General features: G+C 39.5%; 1 protein-coding gene across 5 annotated transcripts in view; it reads right to left on the bottom strand.

The window, feature by feature from the left end:
- The window catches only part of LOC111243338 (tachykinin-like peptides receptor 86C), a 317,164-nt gene that overhangs the window by 160,397 nt on the left and 138,562 nt on the right, over nucleotides 1-18,205 (bottom strand). For all 5 annotated transcript variants that reach the window (XR_015319164.1, XR_015319163.1, XM_086977508.1 and 2 more), the window contains exon 2: nucleotides 14,172-14,375. Coding sequence is in view for 3 of the 5 variants with exons in the window: in XM_086977508.1 (XP_086833634.1) it covers nucleotides 14,172-14,375 (204 nt within the window). In the remaining 2 variants the exon portion in view is untranslated. The remainder of the gene's footprint in view (nucleotides 1-14,171; nucleotides 14,376-18,205) is intronic.

Here is an 18,205-nt window from a genome sequence, read left to right as displayed (position 1 = left end):
TATTGAATGATCTTAGGCTCCATTTAACGGCCTTACAGAAGCAATTCCTTTGAAAAAACAAATTTGACTAAGAGGTATTTCTTGAAGCCAGAAATCGATTCATTTAAGATCGGCGTATCAAGCGATTTTCTTGAAACTTTTTTTGCACGGGAAGCTGTGCTCGACTTCTCTACGTGTCATATAGATACGCTAGGTAAACACCTTACAACCACTTGTCCAGGTGCGCTGTTCGGCTCAAAATGATAATAACACCTGAATCAATTAACAAAACCTAACATATATCGTCAAGAATCATCACGACATATTGGTGTATCTATTTTTATTTATATGACAATCATTCGTATGTGTATAGCACCATTGAGCAACTAGTGGAAAAGAGGAGTAAAAGCACCTCGACAAGGAATAGGAAAAAATGGCTGACAAGCAAATTCTGGGTTTTTTAGCGCCAGAATTACGTGGGTGAGACTTACCGTAAACATCGGTCTTTTCTTTCTCTCGTTTTTCCTCAGAATCAAATAATCGCATCTTCTACCTCAGTCAATACGTTCCTATGTTGTCGCGCGATCTAGCTAGCATACAGTAATTGAAAACGACTGCTGCGATTTACATCATATATTAGTGATATCAATATCGATATCGCTCCCCGAACGAGTACTCCAACAGAAGAACGCCCAATACGATCATTATAGCTTAAGGGACGGGTAACAGCAAGCCAGCAACAGATGAAACCATAACTGAACAGAGCCACCCATTACTCTTAACAACGTTGTCCCTAGATCTCGCAAGTTAGGTTGACTTTAGCCAGTTGCTAATGGAAAATTATAGCGCGACAATATGGCCGCGCGAACACCATTGAGGGGAGACGCTACTGACCCTAATAATGACCTCTGGTTTGTGGGCGTTATTTCTTTTTACGGTGAAAATTTTCTGCTATTTTTCTAGCGCTCAGGAAAAGCTTGAAGATCTATTGAAAAATATGTTGATGAGCAGAATGATAGAAAGCTGAAGCGGGAAAATGTCTCGTGCGAAAGACTATTGACGATAAAAGGCAATGATAGCTTCGACTATCGGTTTCATTTGCATGGGGACAAAAGTTCGCTTAGAGGCTGCTCTACTGAAACTTGTGTTTGTGGTACCAGTGGAGAAATTGTCGCATAAGCTCGCAGGCACAAATACTGGCTGAGCTGTTTTTATCGACTGCTACTTCAAAAATGCATTTGTTATACACTGTGAATAGAACCTTGTAGACTATGCGTTAGGCATCTACGTGCTATACCTCGCTAGTTTATCTCCTTACGAATACGATTACTCATTCTCGGCCGATTGCTCCATCTAACCGTTACTAACCATCGTTCGAGCCTGAGTTTACTGCTCCTACCATCCTGCGCCGCCTTCTGACTTAGCCTGTGCTCGGGACGCTTCATTACGTAGAAAATTGAATAGGGAAAAAAGGCCCAGCAACTAACAGAAATATCAACCCTTTCTATTTCTTTTTTTTGAAAGCAAAGACGAACAAGAAGCAGTAGAAAAAAAAAAGTTGATCGCGCAGAAAAGGCTAAACGATAGCCTAAGACTCGGTAGTAGGCCAAGGCCAAAAAATGATTTTGTGTTATGCCGAATATGTTGGAATTGCTAGTCGGAACGTGTTGAATTTCTAAACGTACCCACGATCCTATGGATAAAAGTGAGTAAAACGCCGAAATAGAAATCTGATCAAGGCTGTTTTCTTTTCTTTTCGATTCAAAGTTACATCTGATGGTTTGCCAGAAATGATTTTTTTATTTGTTCGCCCTGCCTGTGCCTTGTTTAGGACGACATTTGAAGAAGACATTTAGATAGTATTCTAAGATGTCCGATATCAACTAAAATAGCTCTTTCACACATATTAGCATGCTCATAGCTCGCACAAAATACAACAGCCTGCCGCATTAAGCTGCTAGAAATCGCTTTATCCCAAACACAGTCCAAGCGCTCTTGATGTCGTTTGCTTTAGTTCTAACAGAATGCCATTTTCTTTCTATATACAATACGGCTAGATATATAGGTGTATATATATTGTACTGTATGACCGTCCGGCATTGAGCTGCCACTGTCGCTGAAATACAACCACCATGGCTGTCGTATACGTAACCTCTAGTAAATAGGTGTACTTCAGTCATGTCAAGACAGTATCACTTATGAGACTAACAGCGGTGGGTCTTCTAATCCTTTTCGGAGATAGACAGGTGACAAAGGTCCGTGCTAACTGAAGTGAACAAAATCAGAAGCTAGCCCATGTCTGTATACAGAAGAGCGGATTGTGGTTAATTAATGACGTGCACATAGCCTTCATACTCTGAGTCATCCAGAGACAAATTCTCAAAGGGAAACCGACTTAACTTTCAGCAGGCGTTCCCAACTACGAGTGGCCGAACACTAGGATTCGCAAATCCAAATCAGCCTGCATTAATCCTCTGAAAGGATAACACAAACGCATATTTAGAAATATATGTGACAAAAATGAGTGGCGACATATTACAAACCGACGTGGGGATCCTCTGGGAAGGTACGTCGGGCCGGCCTGTCAGTTGTGCTACGATAATGTAGGACTTAAAAAGAAAGTTCAATGACAGCTGTTCGTTGCTGCTATCGTCGACTGGATGAAAGACTATGAGTCGATGCCTCTGAAAGTTGGTACCTAGAATTCGTTTTGGATGGTAGGGAAGGAAAATAGGAAAAGAAGTCCTATTGGCACAATTCCGCACGCGTTCTTTAAGGTCTAAGCTAATTCACCATGGAATGCATTCCTAGACGGCCCCGCAGTAGCTGAGAAAGATCGCCATTTGCGATGAGCTTATCGTGGATGGGAGGAGCACCTGACAGCATGAATAATGTAAACCACGCCATAAATCGAGTCTAGCCGGAGGGGCTGCACGGTTGAGGAGATAATCGCAGGCAAGGAGAAGTCGTTGTATTCGCAGAACACCACGTGTACTTCACAATCGTCAAGGAAAAAGGAGTTGGACCTTGCCAACAATCACTTGTAAGTTACAGCGGCTGTACACCTGTCTGCTTAACAGTTATAGCCTGCGTACTTGAACAACTCGGGCGTTCCGTACCGTTGTGATCCGTAAAGTTACAACTTATGCAACACGCAACGCAACCTTAGACAAAGAATCCATTCTTGTTTTTCGCGTTAGTACAGACGTCGTCCTTCACATTCGATATAAGGTCTTTCGCAAAGGAAAGGGTTTGACATCTGCGAATCGTCGTCCATAGGCTGTAGCTGTGTGTGTTGGCCGAAAAAGCGCCATTACGACATTCGGAGAAGCTGCCTGGTATCAGACTTTTTGATGAAAAGAGTTATCGAGCTCGTGTCCGAGACCTCGAATATAAGATAATCTATCGAAGCATAACATGCAGAAGTCAAATCTGACATGTTGTTGGGGCAATCGAGGAACACCAGGAGAAGGCTAAAGGGCACTGCAACACAAAAGGACGATTTCGACACTTTAAAAAATTCGTATTTATATTCAAGATTGAAAAATTCATATTCATTATGTTCGAACAGGCCATTCATTAAATATGCTTGCGCGTATCTCCTTGTGTTTGGATAATAAATATGCTAAAACAGCCATTCGATATTGCTGCGGTTGAAAAAGATACTTTTTAAAGTCCCTGATTTGTACGATCTTGACAATAGATGATATTGTAAGGTGTTGAAGCGAAAAATCATTTACTTTATCTTTGTATTTCTGTAATTTAGAGTCAGTTTGCTTTGTTCAAAAGTTATTATCGTTCTTCCAATCAATTACATCCTCAATAGAAATAATAATTATCAAAAATTTATCACCCGTTAAGCTACAAAGGGTTATATATTGTAAGTTTAAAAATTTGTAGCTGTGATATTCTCTATTTATTTTTTTAGCTGTAACTATATATATATATATATATATATATATAAAAGAATGATATGTTTTATAATAAACAAACAAATACTTGTGTACGTGTATACCTCCATATATTTTCTCTTATGCAGTTCATATATAATAATATTAATGACGGTAATAAGCAAGTGTTCGCTTAAAAAGTTTTCCGATTGGTTCCCACCGATCGTGTACTGAACCTGTACCTTTAGATGCGTGGTTTGTGAAGGCCCAAAAATACCGCTTATGTGTTTTGTCCAGCTATTAACGCACCCAAGGATAGGCTTTGATGACCTATTGCATGACAGATCCCTGTTTTCGACACAAAATAAGCAATCAGCGAAAATGCACGCAGATCAGCTCCGTCAATTATAGGGTCAGGTGCAGCTTTCTCAACCAGCGGATGGCCAGTCAAAAAAGAAGACAGTCTAACGCCTGTTCATGGACGTTTTCCTTAGATGCTTAACAGATAAGACCGGGTGCATTGTTATAAATTGAGACAATGTCTTGACGGATAAATCGAAGGTACGGCTGAGTACATGACGTACTCCGACGACGGAACGTAGCTAGTGTCTTTAATAGAGGAAGAAAGTATCGAACGACATTCTAATCTAACGAACGATGTCCATGATGTAGATGACTGTCATTTTCAAATAGATATGATAACACACAATGGTAATACCGAAAACCCTAAAGGCCAATCAATGGGAATGGATAGGGATAATTCACTTCAAGAAACTCCTAACTTCTTTCAGACACCAATAACCTTATTACATGTTGTTTTTAGGTGCTGCAAATTATCTCTTTGGAAAATCACTACTCCCCGATAATTCAACGGCCTCAGGTTTCATGCAGATTGACTGCTATTAATTACAGCTTCAAAAGCGAACTTATAAACGAACTAAGTTCAACTTACTTCGTGCAGAGGCAAAATGAACGTGTGTCAAAAAAGCGTCTCTCGGCTCAAAGGCATTCCATCCAGGCAAAGTCTCCGTCATTATTATATAATCTAGTGTTTTTTTTTTCTCGAACGTTAATAAATATACGCGTTCATACGAGAATATATGATCTTTTTTCGCGTTCCATTGCGCGATATTTGTTTGCATAGAATTTTTTTGGTGTACTACCATTGTTTGCTGGCTGGTATACTGCCCTACAGTTGAATTTTCTTTGATTTCTTTAACAGTTCAAACCATTAAAAATGTTTATTAGCATTTGGACCTTTTCATCAAGCCTCTGCTATCAAAAAGGCCTATATATATATATATATATATATATATATATATATATCTATTAGTCCTAATATATCTGTTGCATGCCCACGCTTATTTACCTGTCTCCACGCAGCTTCATGACGCTACACGTCTTGCATTTGGGTCCATGCTTTCTGCCTAGGTGATACACACTAGCAGAGTAGCAACAACCCCGTCACCTAGCCTGCCTCGAGCTATGCCTTTCATCAGGCCATCTATCCCTCCACTCATCCTTCATTAGTGCGGTGCGTCCAAGTGATTTATTGAAACAGCTGTTGTTGAGTTGATACTTGGATTCGTGTTGACTCCTTACACCGTCGTCGGGTCCAATCTTTAATGGCGCAGATTACCAGTCGCTACTAACGGCCCAAATCATTTACTAAAGTTTGACATGGGAACGCGTCGTCAATGTTTAGCCCCGCGATGCAGCTTTCTAGTCTGTTGGTCCTTATCTGACCGGAAGGGCGCACGTCCCAACGACAACAGGACCCACAGATGGTGAGTTTGTTGCCTGGTTCAGTTTTTTCTAATCCGCCTCACAATTTAGCCTTGCATCGTTCCACAGCCGCGTTAGTTGTCGTTGGCATGATAACTTCAGCATGAAGGACGGCGTCAGAAAAAAGGCACATGCCACGAGCAAGAACTCTGCCAGTGCCTTTCATTTATTCGAATAATGCATAAGATGTACAGTACAAACTATATTGGTAGAAAAAGTGAAGCGAGTCTCGTGCCTTGACGTTTCGATATGGAGGCATAGGAGAATCCGTTCTGTTGGAAAAAAAAAGGACATCCGACCATGTTGACGTGTAGGACATGTTCAATGCAGCCTCTTGTACCGTATTCGTGTAAACCTTCAATGTGCACAAAGAAAAAAAAAGTTAATTAATTTCCGCTGGGTATATATTGTTTCACTGAGAAATATCAGTGAGATGAGTTAGTAATAAGGGTATGCGTTATACGTAAAAATTGTCTACATAATCAGCTGCAGGGGACCGTAATGTGCAGCAATTATTTCTCGCTGACGAAGACACGCCAAAGTAGCAAATAGTATGTTGGATTTTTGACTACAATTTAATGTTTTTCGTTAAATTGCTTCCATTTACAAGATTAACCCAGCAGCCTATTACGACGACCGAACGTAAACATGATTACACTGCTCAGCCGTCAAATATAATAATATTAAACATTAGACGTTATCGTAGTAAAGGTATTATCGCTTATTATGCAGCCATCAGCGGAAAGAGGCTCCGATTTGTGCAATGCGAATAATGGCAGTATAATAACTCTGAAGCCTCGGATGATAATTCCTGCTAAAGATATAAGCCGACGGTTACCGTTGACCTTTGGCTCTGTTGGTTGTCTTCTGTTGGCATTGTCTCTTCAATTGTAAGGTTGAAGTTATTAGGGTTGATTTGAGTTTAAGATATGGTTGATAAATGTTTGCCATAATGTACATAGTCACATAATTAGACGGCGGATTATAACTGGTTCCTCCATAGAGTCAACAACGCTACATCCTTAGCTCGACACATTTTATTTTCGAGTACTGCCTTAGTTAATCGCTACCTCCGACGGCTGGAGAGCTCTTAGTACGCAACGAAGTGTGTCTATGACTGGCTTCACACATACAGCGCCTTACCTGTCTATAGGTCTAGTAGGCAAGTAGGTTTCCGCGTCAAATATAGGCAAATAATATCTTGTACAAACAATGCTGATCCATAACGATCAGTCGTCACTACCACCAAACGACAAGGAACAGCTCATCATTCGACCGCCAACATCACTCCATATTGTACGTTAAATAAAGCGGCGCATTACGAAGATAACAATAGTGATGATAGAACTAAATAAAGCAGTTAATTAGCTCGATGTCAGAGCCAAATTTGGTCGAGGAACTGCAATTGTGAGATTGGGAAGTAGGTGTGCATAAAGGTACAAAGCCTCGAAGAACAAGAACTTGCAACTGTGAACGTACGAAACGATAATTCTAATAGCCACTGATTAGATAATTCAATGCAGTCAGATAGGATGGTTCACTGTACACTTTCCAAGTGTTTCATAATCTTCAAAGCCATTCCTGTCGTAACGTACGAATAGGCGAGCGGATACGCGATCTAGCAACTATCCAGACAACAATTCAGCTGTAATGATGGCATAGGTTATTGCGTTAGTACAGGTTCAATACAAATAGGAGCAGGTCAATCTTCCCAGTGCATGGTTCGCAAACAATGTCTAGAAAAAAATTAAGAGTCTACTTATTATCGATGATGCATCATTTCTAAAAGTACTCAGTCGTCCTTTGAAATTCCGCGTACTCCGATTACCCCGAAAGCCTTTTTTGCTTATCTCCTACTGTAATACATCGCACTATTTACGATAGCATCGCCTACTTAACCTTAAAGCTGCCAAAGGGCATCTTATTGTTATTTACTCCATAGGAGCGTATAGCGTTAGTGGTTGCGCCTTCACAAATCGAAAATCAATCATGCAGTCTTGCTCCAGCTGGATGTTTGTAGGAGCTGCTCGGCCATTCAACAAACTTATCGGTAAAATATATGTAAATTGCCTAATCGGAAGCATCCCGTGGCTCCGAAAGATTTCATCTAGGATTTTGGTTATACGCCGCCATACGTTAGGCACTAAATACAAACATTATGAATATCCGCGGTACTTCTGAACTTTGGGCAGATTTTTAAGTTTTCCAAGTTTAACTTTTATTAAGCAGGAACCAATTAAGGCTCAAAAAGAAACACGTCCAATAGGAATCTCTGAGTCTGCCAGAAAAAACAATTCCGCCTATATTGTGGGCGTTATTCATACGTCTGCGCTTGCAAAGGCCCTCTTTTCATAAACAACTCTATTCCCAGGTAGGTAGGCGGACAGGCTGTAGAACCACTAGCAGGCCATTGCAACAAGATTACCTATACACTTCCATTCACATTAGTTAATTTTATATAGACGTCTCTATATGACGTTATATAGAGTCGATAACAACCGTGATGAAATACGTGATAAAATTATCACACGGCCACATTTAGCAAATAACTAGAATCTTCAGTCAGTCTCTAAATTCAACCTAGTGACCAACTGCACAAATGTTTTCCCGCCTTTGTAGCTATTGTTGCCGCTGTCTTTGGAGCACCGCCACTGAACATACTCGTATTTTTTTGCTGACAGAATTAACACGGTGGCGATCGTAGCCCCAGTAACATAGTAACCACAGCATTTTAAGAATAGGACAGACAATCAGCCCCTACTAATCTTAGGAACACGTTGTGGTCCAGATTACGATGCGGGCTTACGGAGATGCCGGCCGTAAAACTCGAAACATAGGCAGACAATCAGGCCCACGAAGGGTTGCTACTCGCTAACAGGGTACTACTTTTCAATTCATGTGGAGGAACGAAGCCTAAAATGTACCATGTCTTTAACTCTGATACTGAATGTATGCGTTAAGGGTTACATTTGGCGCACTTTTTTTGTTAAGTATCACCTCAGGAGGCTGGCCTTAGTATGGAACGAATCTATCGAATAATTTGAAATTTGGGCCACTTTATTATTAGGTTACCAGCCCACAATCGCGGAGATGCTGGCTAAATACTGGTAGGTTTGTGCATGATAGCAACAACGTTTTGTGGTTATAATGATGAAGGAGACAGAGTTTGTAGTCTGGAATTAGGCCTCATGTTCGACTAAGTTATCCCACCAGGCACACAAAGAAAGTAGTCCACTCGCTACATTTAAGTTTACACGTGGTTGATCCGGAGAGCAGTTTTAGATGAGTTAGAGGTTTATAAATTTCAATTACAGACATGAGGTCGCTTGTGGCACGTTGCTTGTGGGTCAATTAGTCTAACACCGAGATGTCTGTGAACATTTCTATTTGTGGTGACCGTAAAGACTGGTTAAAGATGCAAGTGTCTTTTTTCCGAATCCTTTCCGAGCGGCACTCGATAAATCCAAGAAATAAAGGAACTTTTAAACCTAGCGAGATATGCCTGATGCTATTGGCCGGTAGTAATTTCGGTGATTTAAAGATTATGAATAATTCTATTTACGTTTAATATCCTCTCAGGGGCCAGAGAAGCTCAGGATGAATACGTTTTCAGTATCTGATAATCAGCTATATTATGGCCTGTCGTTTCACTCATTATTATGGTAAAAGGATAAATGGCCAGTTTACATAAGCCATCGCGTCAAAGGTTTACTTTTGTTTTGGCTGCTTGTTGGTTGCGATAAATTGAATACCTGCTGAAAAATGCTAAACTTACGTTCCCTAAGGAAGCCTATGCTCTTGGGTAAATAAGGAGACAAAGGCTATAGAACCCACGTCTCGACGCAGGCTTGTCACTTAGTCAAAGTTACACTTGCATCGTAAGTAAAAATTTCTGTTCGGTATATATTTCTACTCATTTTTTGTTTTGTTCCTTTTTTGATGCTTATCCCTGTCGCCTATGGTTATTATTTGATATATTTCGCCGGTATCCATACATTGAAACTGCAAAGAATCTCAATGCTGCGAAGAAAAACAGCCAGGCAATAAGACCTAATCGATTTTGATATAACGTCCGTAAACTTCAAAGGACGCGTGGCGCAACCTCTCAACGTAAACCGACGTAAATTCCTTGATATCGTTCGCCTAGTGGTTGCCGGATATTTGATTCAGATAAATGATTATATTCATCTGATAAAAAAAAAGTCTTAACGAATCTATGTTACGAGCTACTACAACCTCTTTATCTTGTTCCTTTATCGGAAGATCCGTATAAAAAAAAAAACCAGAACAAGGCTTACATTGACTTGGGTCATACTGAAGCCATAAACAGCCCTAGTAGAATGGGCTTTGAAGGCAACGACACCGGTATTAATCGTTCGAATATTCCTAGATATTTGCCAAAAAAAATCCTTACCGAAAATAACGTCTTCACATCGAGAAATTCGAGTGTGAGTTATCAGTTCCGGGTTGAAAAGAACGGACGCCAAAGAAGCTGAAGAATTTACTTAATTTACGAAGCAAGCCTATAAAGGTTCGAATGATAAGCGGAAACATATGAGCACTCCGTCCGAAACTTTTATCATACCTGCCTTCCTGATCTTCGAATCATATATACAGATATATAGAAGGTGAGTCAGAAATAATTTAAGACTTAGGGGGTATATATATGAAGATCTAGAAAATGTTTGTCGCTCATTTGCGCGATCATTCGGCGTATAGCAGATGTGATTTTTTTTTAGATCGCTGAACGAGCATTTATTGTTTTGTCTCTCTTCTACGCTTTGTTATTCCTATGATATATGTATCGCCACGATCACGAGGACGTTCCTAACTACGTCCGGCAGGATGTGTTTAATATGCCCGGTGATTCGGCCCTGGATGTTAGAGGCAGTGCAGTAACTAGGATAGGTCACAAGCACAAGACGAATCACACTCGCCTTTTGTAATCAGAAAAAGCTCGGGATGAAATTTAATAACCCGCTAAGTAGTTACTGGTTGCAATGAACGATGCATTGGGTTGATTTTCTTAAAAGATCCCGATATCTACCGTAAGGATATTGCAATTAAGGTTCCATCATCCACGTCGATCCCGTTTCCCATTAATGATGTTGCTGCGTATAGATATAGATATGGTGTAAGTAGAAACGAAGAGGTCTGTCCGTCGAAGCATAATCACTTATACATAGTATCCAATACGTTATCTATTCAACCACGTAACAGTGGCCTTAAATTCGAAAAAGCAATCGAAGTAGCAAAGGCTATATATATATATATATATATATAGTTGCGGCGAAGAAATTAACAATAAATATTATAGCTAGAAATTTAACTAACGGTTAAAGTGTAATTGATTCGAAGTAATGGGTAGGCTAGGAATAACTTTAGAACAAAGCAAATTGATTCTGAAAATGTTTTTAGAAGCATAATAATGTAGAAAGAAAAACTACAGGTAAGCTACCGCGAAGCAGCCTAAAACTCTGTGAAGCAAATAAGTGATTCAGTTGGCGTCAGCAAATTAAGCCTATATCGTATTTTGTAAACGGGAAAGTTATATTTCAATATGGTGCATGCTATAAATGAGGTTAAAATGAACCGTCAAGAACAATCTTGCAAATCGTACACGAAAAAAAAAAACGTAAATAAAGTGCACGGTTTTTGCGAAAGAATTGTTTGGAACAATGAAGTTATATCTAAGTTAAATGGCATAATTGCACTTTATCTATTTACGTTTATCTATTACGGATGAACATTATTGTAAATATACCAATAGCTATAATGTGGTGTGGCATACGAAGTTAGATGACCTTTTTTTGACAGTGCAGCGAGTGATGTTAATTACTTGAATTTACACAAAAATATGTTTTTACTGAGAATTCGGAAAAACATTTATGAGGATCCCAAATTTGACCTCTAACAGGATTGACTACTTGCACAGTATCATAATGGTGTAAGGCGTTATTTTGATGAGAATCTTTCCACGATACGGGTTGGGCGAAAGGATCCAACGTGTATCCTTTCCACTCTCCACAGCCGATTCCCAATAATCTTTTTCTTGTAGGAATGCTTCAAAGATGTAGTCTATGCCAGAAAGCTGACGACGCTAAAAGGTTTTGAAAGCTACGAGTGAAAAAAGAATACGCAAATTGAAATGTCTGTTAGAGTTTGATAAGTAATACTCGTCCGTTCTCAGCACTGTACTAATTAGAAGGATAATAATTTTTTGAATATTCGCGGTAAAAGAAAACGTTATATATCTTTTATAGATCATTTTCAAATTTAAATATCAATTATACGATAATGGAACTGAAGTTATGATCATTCAAACCTTGGGTATATTTTTGCGATGCTTTGTACGTGTACAATATTTATACATCTACCAAGTGACTGCGCTCCATCAGTCAGGAAGTAATTCCGTGCAAAATGCGGTACTTCATTTCACTTTAAATGCTGGTAACTTCGATGAGACGAAGGGAGTCCCACCAGGGAGATAGCAGTGATACGACTAAGCACCTTAGAGCTGCCGGCCGGTTATCAGCGCAAGCCACTATTGATTTTTCGTTGGGGTTGATTTCATTCATGCCAATAAAAGTCGCTTGCCTAAACCAAGAGTTTTACGGACTTCGAGCTTACTTTTACGTTTGAACAAAACAATGAGTAGCGTTAGAAATTTAGAACAGCAAACGGTGCCGTTTTACCTGCAGTGGGGAAAAGTTAGGAATAGAAGGTCATTTTGACGGAAGAACGGTGCAAAGGGCATTTTGCTCTGAACGGGTATGAACGGAGATCTTTTGAGTACGGCTGTGAAAGAAACTTTTTCCTTGCGCCTTTCGTTTAACCTTTAGCGGTATAAGACGACGGAGAACTGTAGTACCATAAGAATTCGCGTTAGTCGTCTACGAAGTTTATCGTGTTGTTAGTATACAAAAGAAGTACCGCTGCAAAAGGAGTTGATCCGAGAAGCCTCTCCGTATCCTGCGCAACTGATACACAAATATCTATGTCCGTATGTGTAATAAATGGAGGTCTAGCTTAAGCTAGTTCGAGGGTTATTTTAGATAATCAGCCAAGCCAAAAGACCATAAACACCAGCTGATATCTCTTTCGGTGTATAGGTACCTGTTATAAAAACTACACTGATAGGAATGGGTTCGTAAAGTTTTACAGCTTAACTTATGCACATTTTGTCATGAGTTAATCTTGGATCATCGGCCTCTCTACTATACAGCCTGCTGGGTCGTGATGTGTTAGTATATAGAATTTCTACTAGTTGAGAAACCCCTTAATCTTACTTAAGTTTACAGTATAGTCACCTCGAATCAAATAACGGGCAACTATTGCCGTATTGTATCTCTTAGTAATGAAAATATTGTATATGTCATGACGATTGTAATATAAAGCAAACACTCAAAAGTTTGATCAGATAGATGGTCAGTACTAAATTTTACTCCGTTCAGAGGATTACCTCAGGCTGTATTATATATATCTAGCTGATACGGAGTCGTTGCAGTAGTGGACACCGACAACTATAGCTCTTTCTGTCTATGCAACATCGCAGGCATTATTTGCGGATGTTACAGTAACTGGGAAATATCTATCTTAATTATGATTATTTTGTATGTGATATGATTTAGCCGAAAAAAATATTTCACAATCGTGATCAGATTATGATATTTGCAGACCGCGTTGAATAGCAATTAGAGGCAATATGTATCGGTATGGTATTACTATATACCGAATACTTATTATCCCTGAGAGCACAGTCCGTCTAATGAAATATTAATTTTTTTACCATCGACTCCATTATGTTATGTATCTATATTATAGATTTATACCGCGGTATAATCTGCAAAATAACTCCACATATATTATTCTCATTTCCTCTATGTACCAATTAACAACAAATCTAAGCAATGCAGTGTGTATTGTCTACAGAAACACCTGTTAGCTTGCTTTATCCGCATGTCAAGTAACTTGTGGGTGGCGCGAGCTAGCCGGCTTCGGCCACTCATTTGTGTCTATTAATTAATTTAATCAACTGAACTAATTTAAGCAATTGAGCACATCTCAAAGCTGTGAACACCTTCGATATTGGTTTGGCGTATCTTCAGAATCACCGTATGTTACAGAGCTCATTAATTAACTGTCAGGAGATTACATTCGAAATTGTTGACGAAAGCAAATTTCGTGTTTTCGAGGTTGGAGCTTTTAGAAACCGTAGAGTTACTGTTTTGATTCACGCACCTGTCCTATTTTGCCAACCCTCTTGACAAAACCTGTAAATGAGATGACGTTTGACTGAGCAGGTGAGGCGTAAAAACTCGGCAACGATGATGGATTATTAGAGGATACCTTACTTACTTTCTGAACTATTCGGTATAAGAGTTCGTGAAACTCAGAATCGAGCAACGGCTTCTGGAAACACGGTCAAAGTTTTCTGTGGACGTAAGTAGCTCTTTATTGGTATATGTTATATAACTATGAATATTTCTATTATAATATTATTGTCATAGTACTCACATGAAGTCAACTTGACTCGGATTGACTCCGCCGAGCTCCGGCCAACTCAGTGAACAAACGATGCGATCTTCATAACTTCGCGTCTGGGCGAACGCATACCCTGGTAGCGCAATGACGCAACTAACAAGCCATATTAATGCTACAATAATTAGAGCACATCTACGTGATAACCGATGCGATAGTGGGTTGTAAATCGCGATGCATCTGGAAAACAAGCAAGAAGAACAAAATAAGAAAAATCAGAACTAGTAAGATGTTTCGCAAAAATATCTCTTGGCTTTTTGTCGAAAAAAGTAGCCAACAAAATGGTCAAAGCTGCGCCTGGAAAGGAAAGGCTAGCACACTACAGTTAATATGATTGCAGTTTCTGTGATGGTGTAATAATAACATGTTTTTTCGCTTAGGTATGGGTGAAATTATTTAGAGTTGGTAATTCTGCGGAAAACACAGACTCTGAGACAGAAAAGACGTTGACAATCCCTTGCCAACACAAGCTTCGGAATAACACGATAAGTGTTTCAGGCCTTGCAGGGGTTTTCTTTAACGACTGCGGTTGGTGGGTAGGTACTTTTGGCCTATGAGACCTTCCACAACACTTGGCGTCAACTGCCTCTTAAGGTTAATGGTAGTCCCACACTATTGACTATCCGAAAAAATGTGTCCATATGACCCACGCAGGCCGTCAAATTCTCCGAACTTCCTTAAAAACAAGCTTGAAGCCCAGCGTGGACTCAGTTCGTTTTTCTCTGGAAGGCAGCCATTAAAAATTCTATTTAACAGCAGTCCTAGACGTGAAAACTGGAAACATTCATTTAGTTAGTATGACTAGGTTGAATCGCTGACACTACGTATCATACTTGTTAAACATACGCAGGTATCTGGTATTTTTTGGGGATTTGTGAAGATAGAATTTGGAATAGTTAGATTCGGACCTAGATGCAATCTGGCTGCCTTGTTGGTATTCGAGTGTAAAACTTTTTAACAGATTTGTCTGCCTAGTTTGTACTTTGGAATACTACTAATACAGGTAAAAACGAACATGGTAATATTATTACTGAACTACGCAGTCCATTTGATGTCTCTTCTAACTATATTTGCATTCAATTTTCCGATTAAAAAAGTTTTCTTTACCTCACACATATCTGTGTTCTTAGGCGTGTGATAACCTTCTAATAGGCAAACAAATGTTTCTCCCGGCCTAATACTACAATAATGTTTTTTTGTTATAACAAACAGCTGTGATTGACCCGAGCCTTTTGACAATCTATCGTACTAAAGTTCCTGTCTTAGAAGCTGTATTGAATAATTTCTACGACAAACATATTTATTCAGCTCCACCAACGCTCAAGAGGCTTCTATCCGTTCCATACCGATTTGAGTGACTGGCATAAACATGTTTACCAGATCGAATAATGCACTAAAGTTATTATATAGGTTTTATGCGTAAAAATTAAATATGATTCGACTGATAGTAATGCGGCTAGAATAGTCCTAGGTAAGAAGGACGCGTAAAGGTTCCGCACCGTTTATTGGAATCATGCCCTTAACTGCATTAAAGACACTTTTTAGCATTTTCCTATAATGAAGACATCGAAAGAGTTAAGTAAAAGTATATATAAGCCAGCCTTTGAGTTCTTTTAAGGGCCGTAAGCTTCACTTTTCAAGTCTCCCACTCCTCGATGGCTGTCGGCTGGGAGATGCAGTAGTTTTAAAGGGTCTAAGGGTATCTGTTTAGACCCACAATGGTATGCCCACTATGAGATTTTTTGCAAAAGCGGAAGGCGAGAAAAAGCATAATCAGCATTTTGGGTTCAATTAGCGTGAGCCCTTTAGCCAAGCCACAGTAATTGCTTTGATCGATGAGATCGAGCGAAGACATATCTTCTATTGTGTTGAATCTGTAATTTGGATGTTTCTCGGAGTCGTTCAAGTCGATGTCAGTCAGTTAATTTTCAGTATCTTTTTTTCGAGTTTTCACCAGTTTAGTGAACGACGGCTACGCAGCTCAACTAGGTACTTAGACGCGGCTTTCTAAACTCTAGTATCTAAAGCATCGTAATATAGCTGAACATCGTTTCATCGTCCCGGCTATTTATTGCAGCTCTTGCTCGGCACCTTCGTCAAGGTTCATCATATTCCTGAATGTTGAGATTGCTACAACACATCGTATAATATATAACTGTTTTAGATCAAGTAAGAACAAACTCAATTACCACTAAGCCACAATCGAGGCAATATCAAGCCCCAATTGTTAATTTCTCCAGCCCTAGGCTTAAAAATGTTGACCTCGATTGTTCATGTTGATGTATGCAACGTCATAAGAACTACGGATGCCAATAGGAACGTACCTATAGAAAGCATAATTTTTCAAACGATGGATCGATTCGGGTTTGACTCAATGTGCGGCACCTTTTCACACATGTTGGCTATAGTTCAGCCCAGATGGAATCAAATAATACATTTTTGGTAAAATTAAATCAAGAATACACTGTGTTTATTTAGTGTGGCATTTACATCATTCGTAACTTGTTCGTAGGTGAGAGTACCGTAATATTGATATCAGCAAAAACCAAAGCCAAAACGAGTGAAATACCAGAAACTATCGATATCTTGAACGAAATGAACAGAACGCAGCGCCGTGTCAAAGTAGTTTGATGATCTGAAGTGTAGACTTAGAAGCTTCCCTTTGCTGAAGCTTGGAGAGTTTGAACCCCTGCTTAAATAATATGTTTGTTTCGACCCTCTCCAGCTATGCTCCTAAAGGATGCTAAATTTGTTAGATTAAACTAGCCACTAATAGAAGTTCGGGTTTCGACAAGTAGTATTTTTGTTTTTACCATTTAGCAGTATTTATAACATTTTGCGAATTTAGGGCATTAATAGTATAGGTTGCACGTCTACAAAGCAAAAACCAGGAAAGTAACTGCCTCTTACAAAAACCAACGCATGTGCCAGTTAACGTCTTGATGTATAAAAAAAGAAACTAAAAATCTACCAATTTAAACAACTTATATCCAAATTATTAATCTGCTTCAAAAACAAGCGCTTTACCAGAATGCAGTTCCTTTTTGTTATCCAGGTCATGTGGGTAGTCGGAGAGCAGCCATTATCACCGTATCCAGCATATTCTTTATTATCTCGCCGAGGAATAAACAAGGGCATAATAAAATCAACGACTGGTTTAAATTTTCTCGGTTGTCCTTTCAGTTCTTTGTTGCAGGTTCTTGCTTGCAGCCTCTTGCCTCCAAATCCCAGGCCGATTGCTCGGTACTTACAGCCTCACCGGGAAAGAAAGAAAAGCCAAAACAGGCTACACGCAAGCAGATGCACTGAAGCTTATTGAGAGGCAGCCATGGCTAAAAGACGGACGTACCTTTGCAGTAAGTGGTAATACAAAGTGTGTGATCAGATCGTATTCGAGGCAGTAGCAGTAAAGACGTCCTTTAGGCAGTTGGAGTAGCCACTATGCAATGGGAATATGATGGGATATTTTTGTTGGAGGCAACTTCTTTAGTGCGTAATATTGTATTTGATTTATCGTGCACGACTTGATTCGTAGACAGAAACATATAAGGTATATATTTAGATAATTTATAGTGACGTTCCCTCTCCTTTATCTGCTCGCTTTGCAAATCCTTCAAAAGTCACCAAAGTGACAAACAATGACATGCTTCCGTCAGCCTCAAACAACACGTGATACCCAAATGTAAAGTGAAAGTTTGGCCTGAGAAACGTACCTATATCTCGACATTGATGCCACTCAAATCGTTGGCGGAGCCTAACATGGCAAATTTCTCTGTTCTATGAAATTCAAGCAACAATTAAGAAAAAAGACTTTTAAAAGGTAAAAGGACGAGTTACGGCTGCATCAATACGGGGACAGGCAAACAATATTTAAATATCAACAAAAAACATTCCAGTCCAGAGTGACCACAAACTCAGCTGCTTTCGACTATTGGCGAGGGTATTAACAGTTACTTTAAACTCTTTTTATCGACTGGATTGCAGCTCGTAGGTGTCGCAATCAGTACTTA

This window comes from Varroa destructor, unplaced genomic scaffold, assembly GCF_002443255.2.
Source record: "Varroa destructor unplaced genomic scaffold, Vdes_3.0 BEIS01000001.1, whole genome shotgun sequence".
Classification (NCBI taxonomy): domain Eukaryota; kingdom Metazoa; phylum Arthropoda; class Arachnida; order Mesostigmata; family Varroidae; genus Varroa; species Varroa destructor.
Note: the sequence above shows the minus strand (reverse complement) of the source record. Positions and strands in the feature narration are given on the sequence as shown.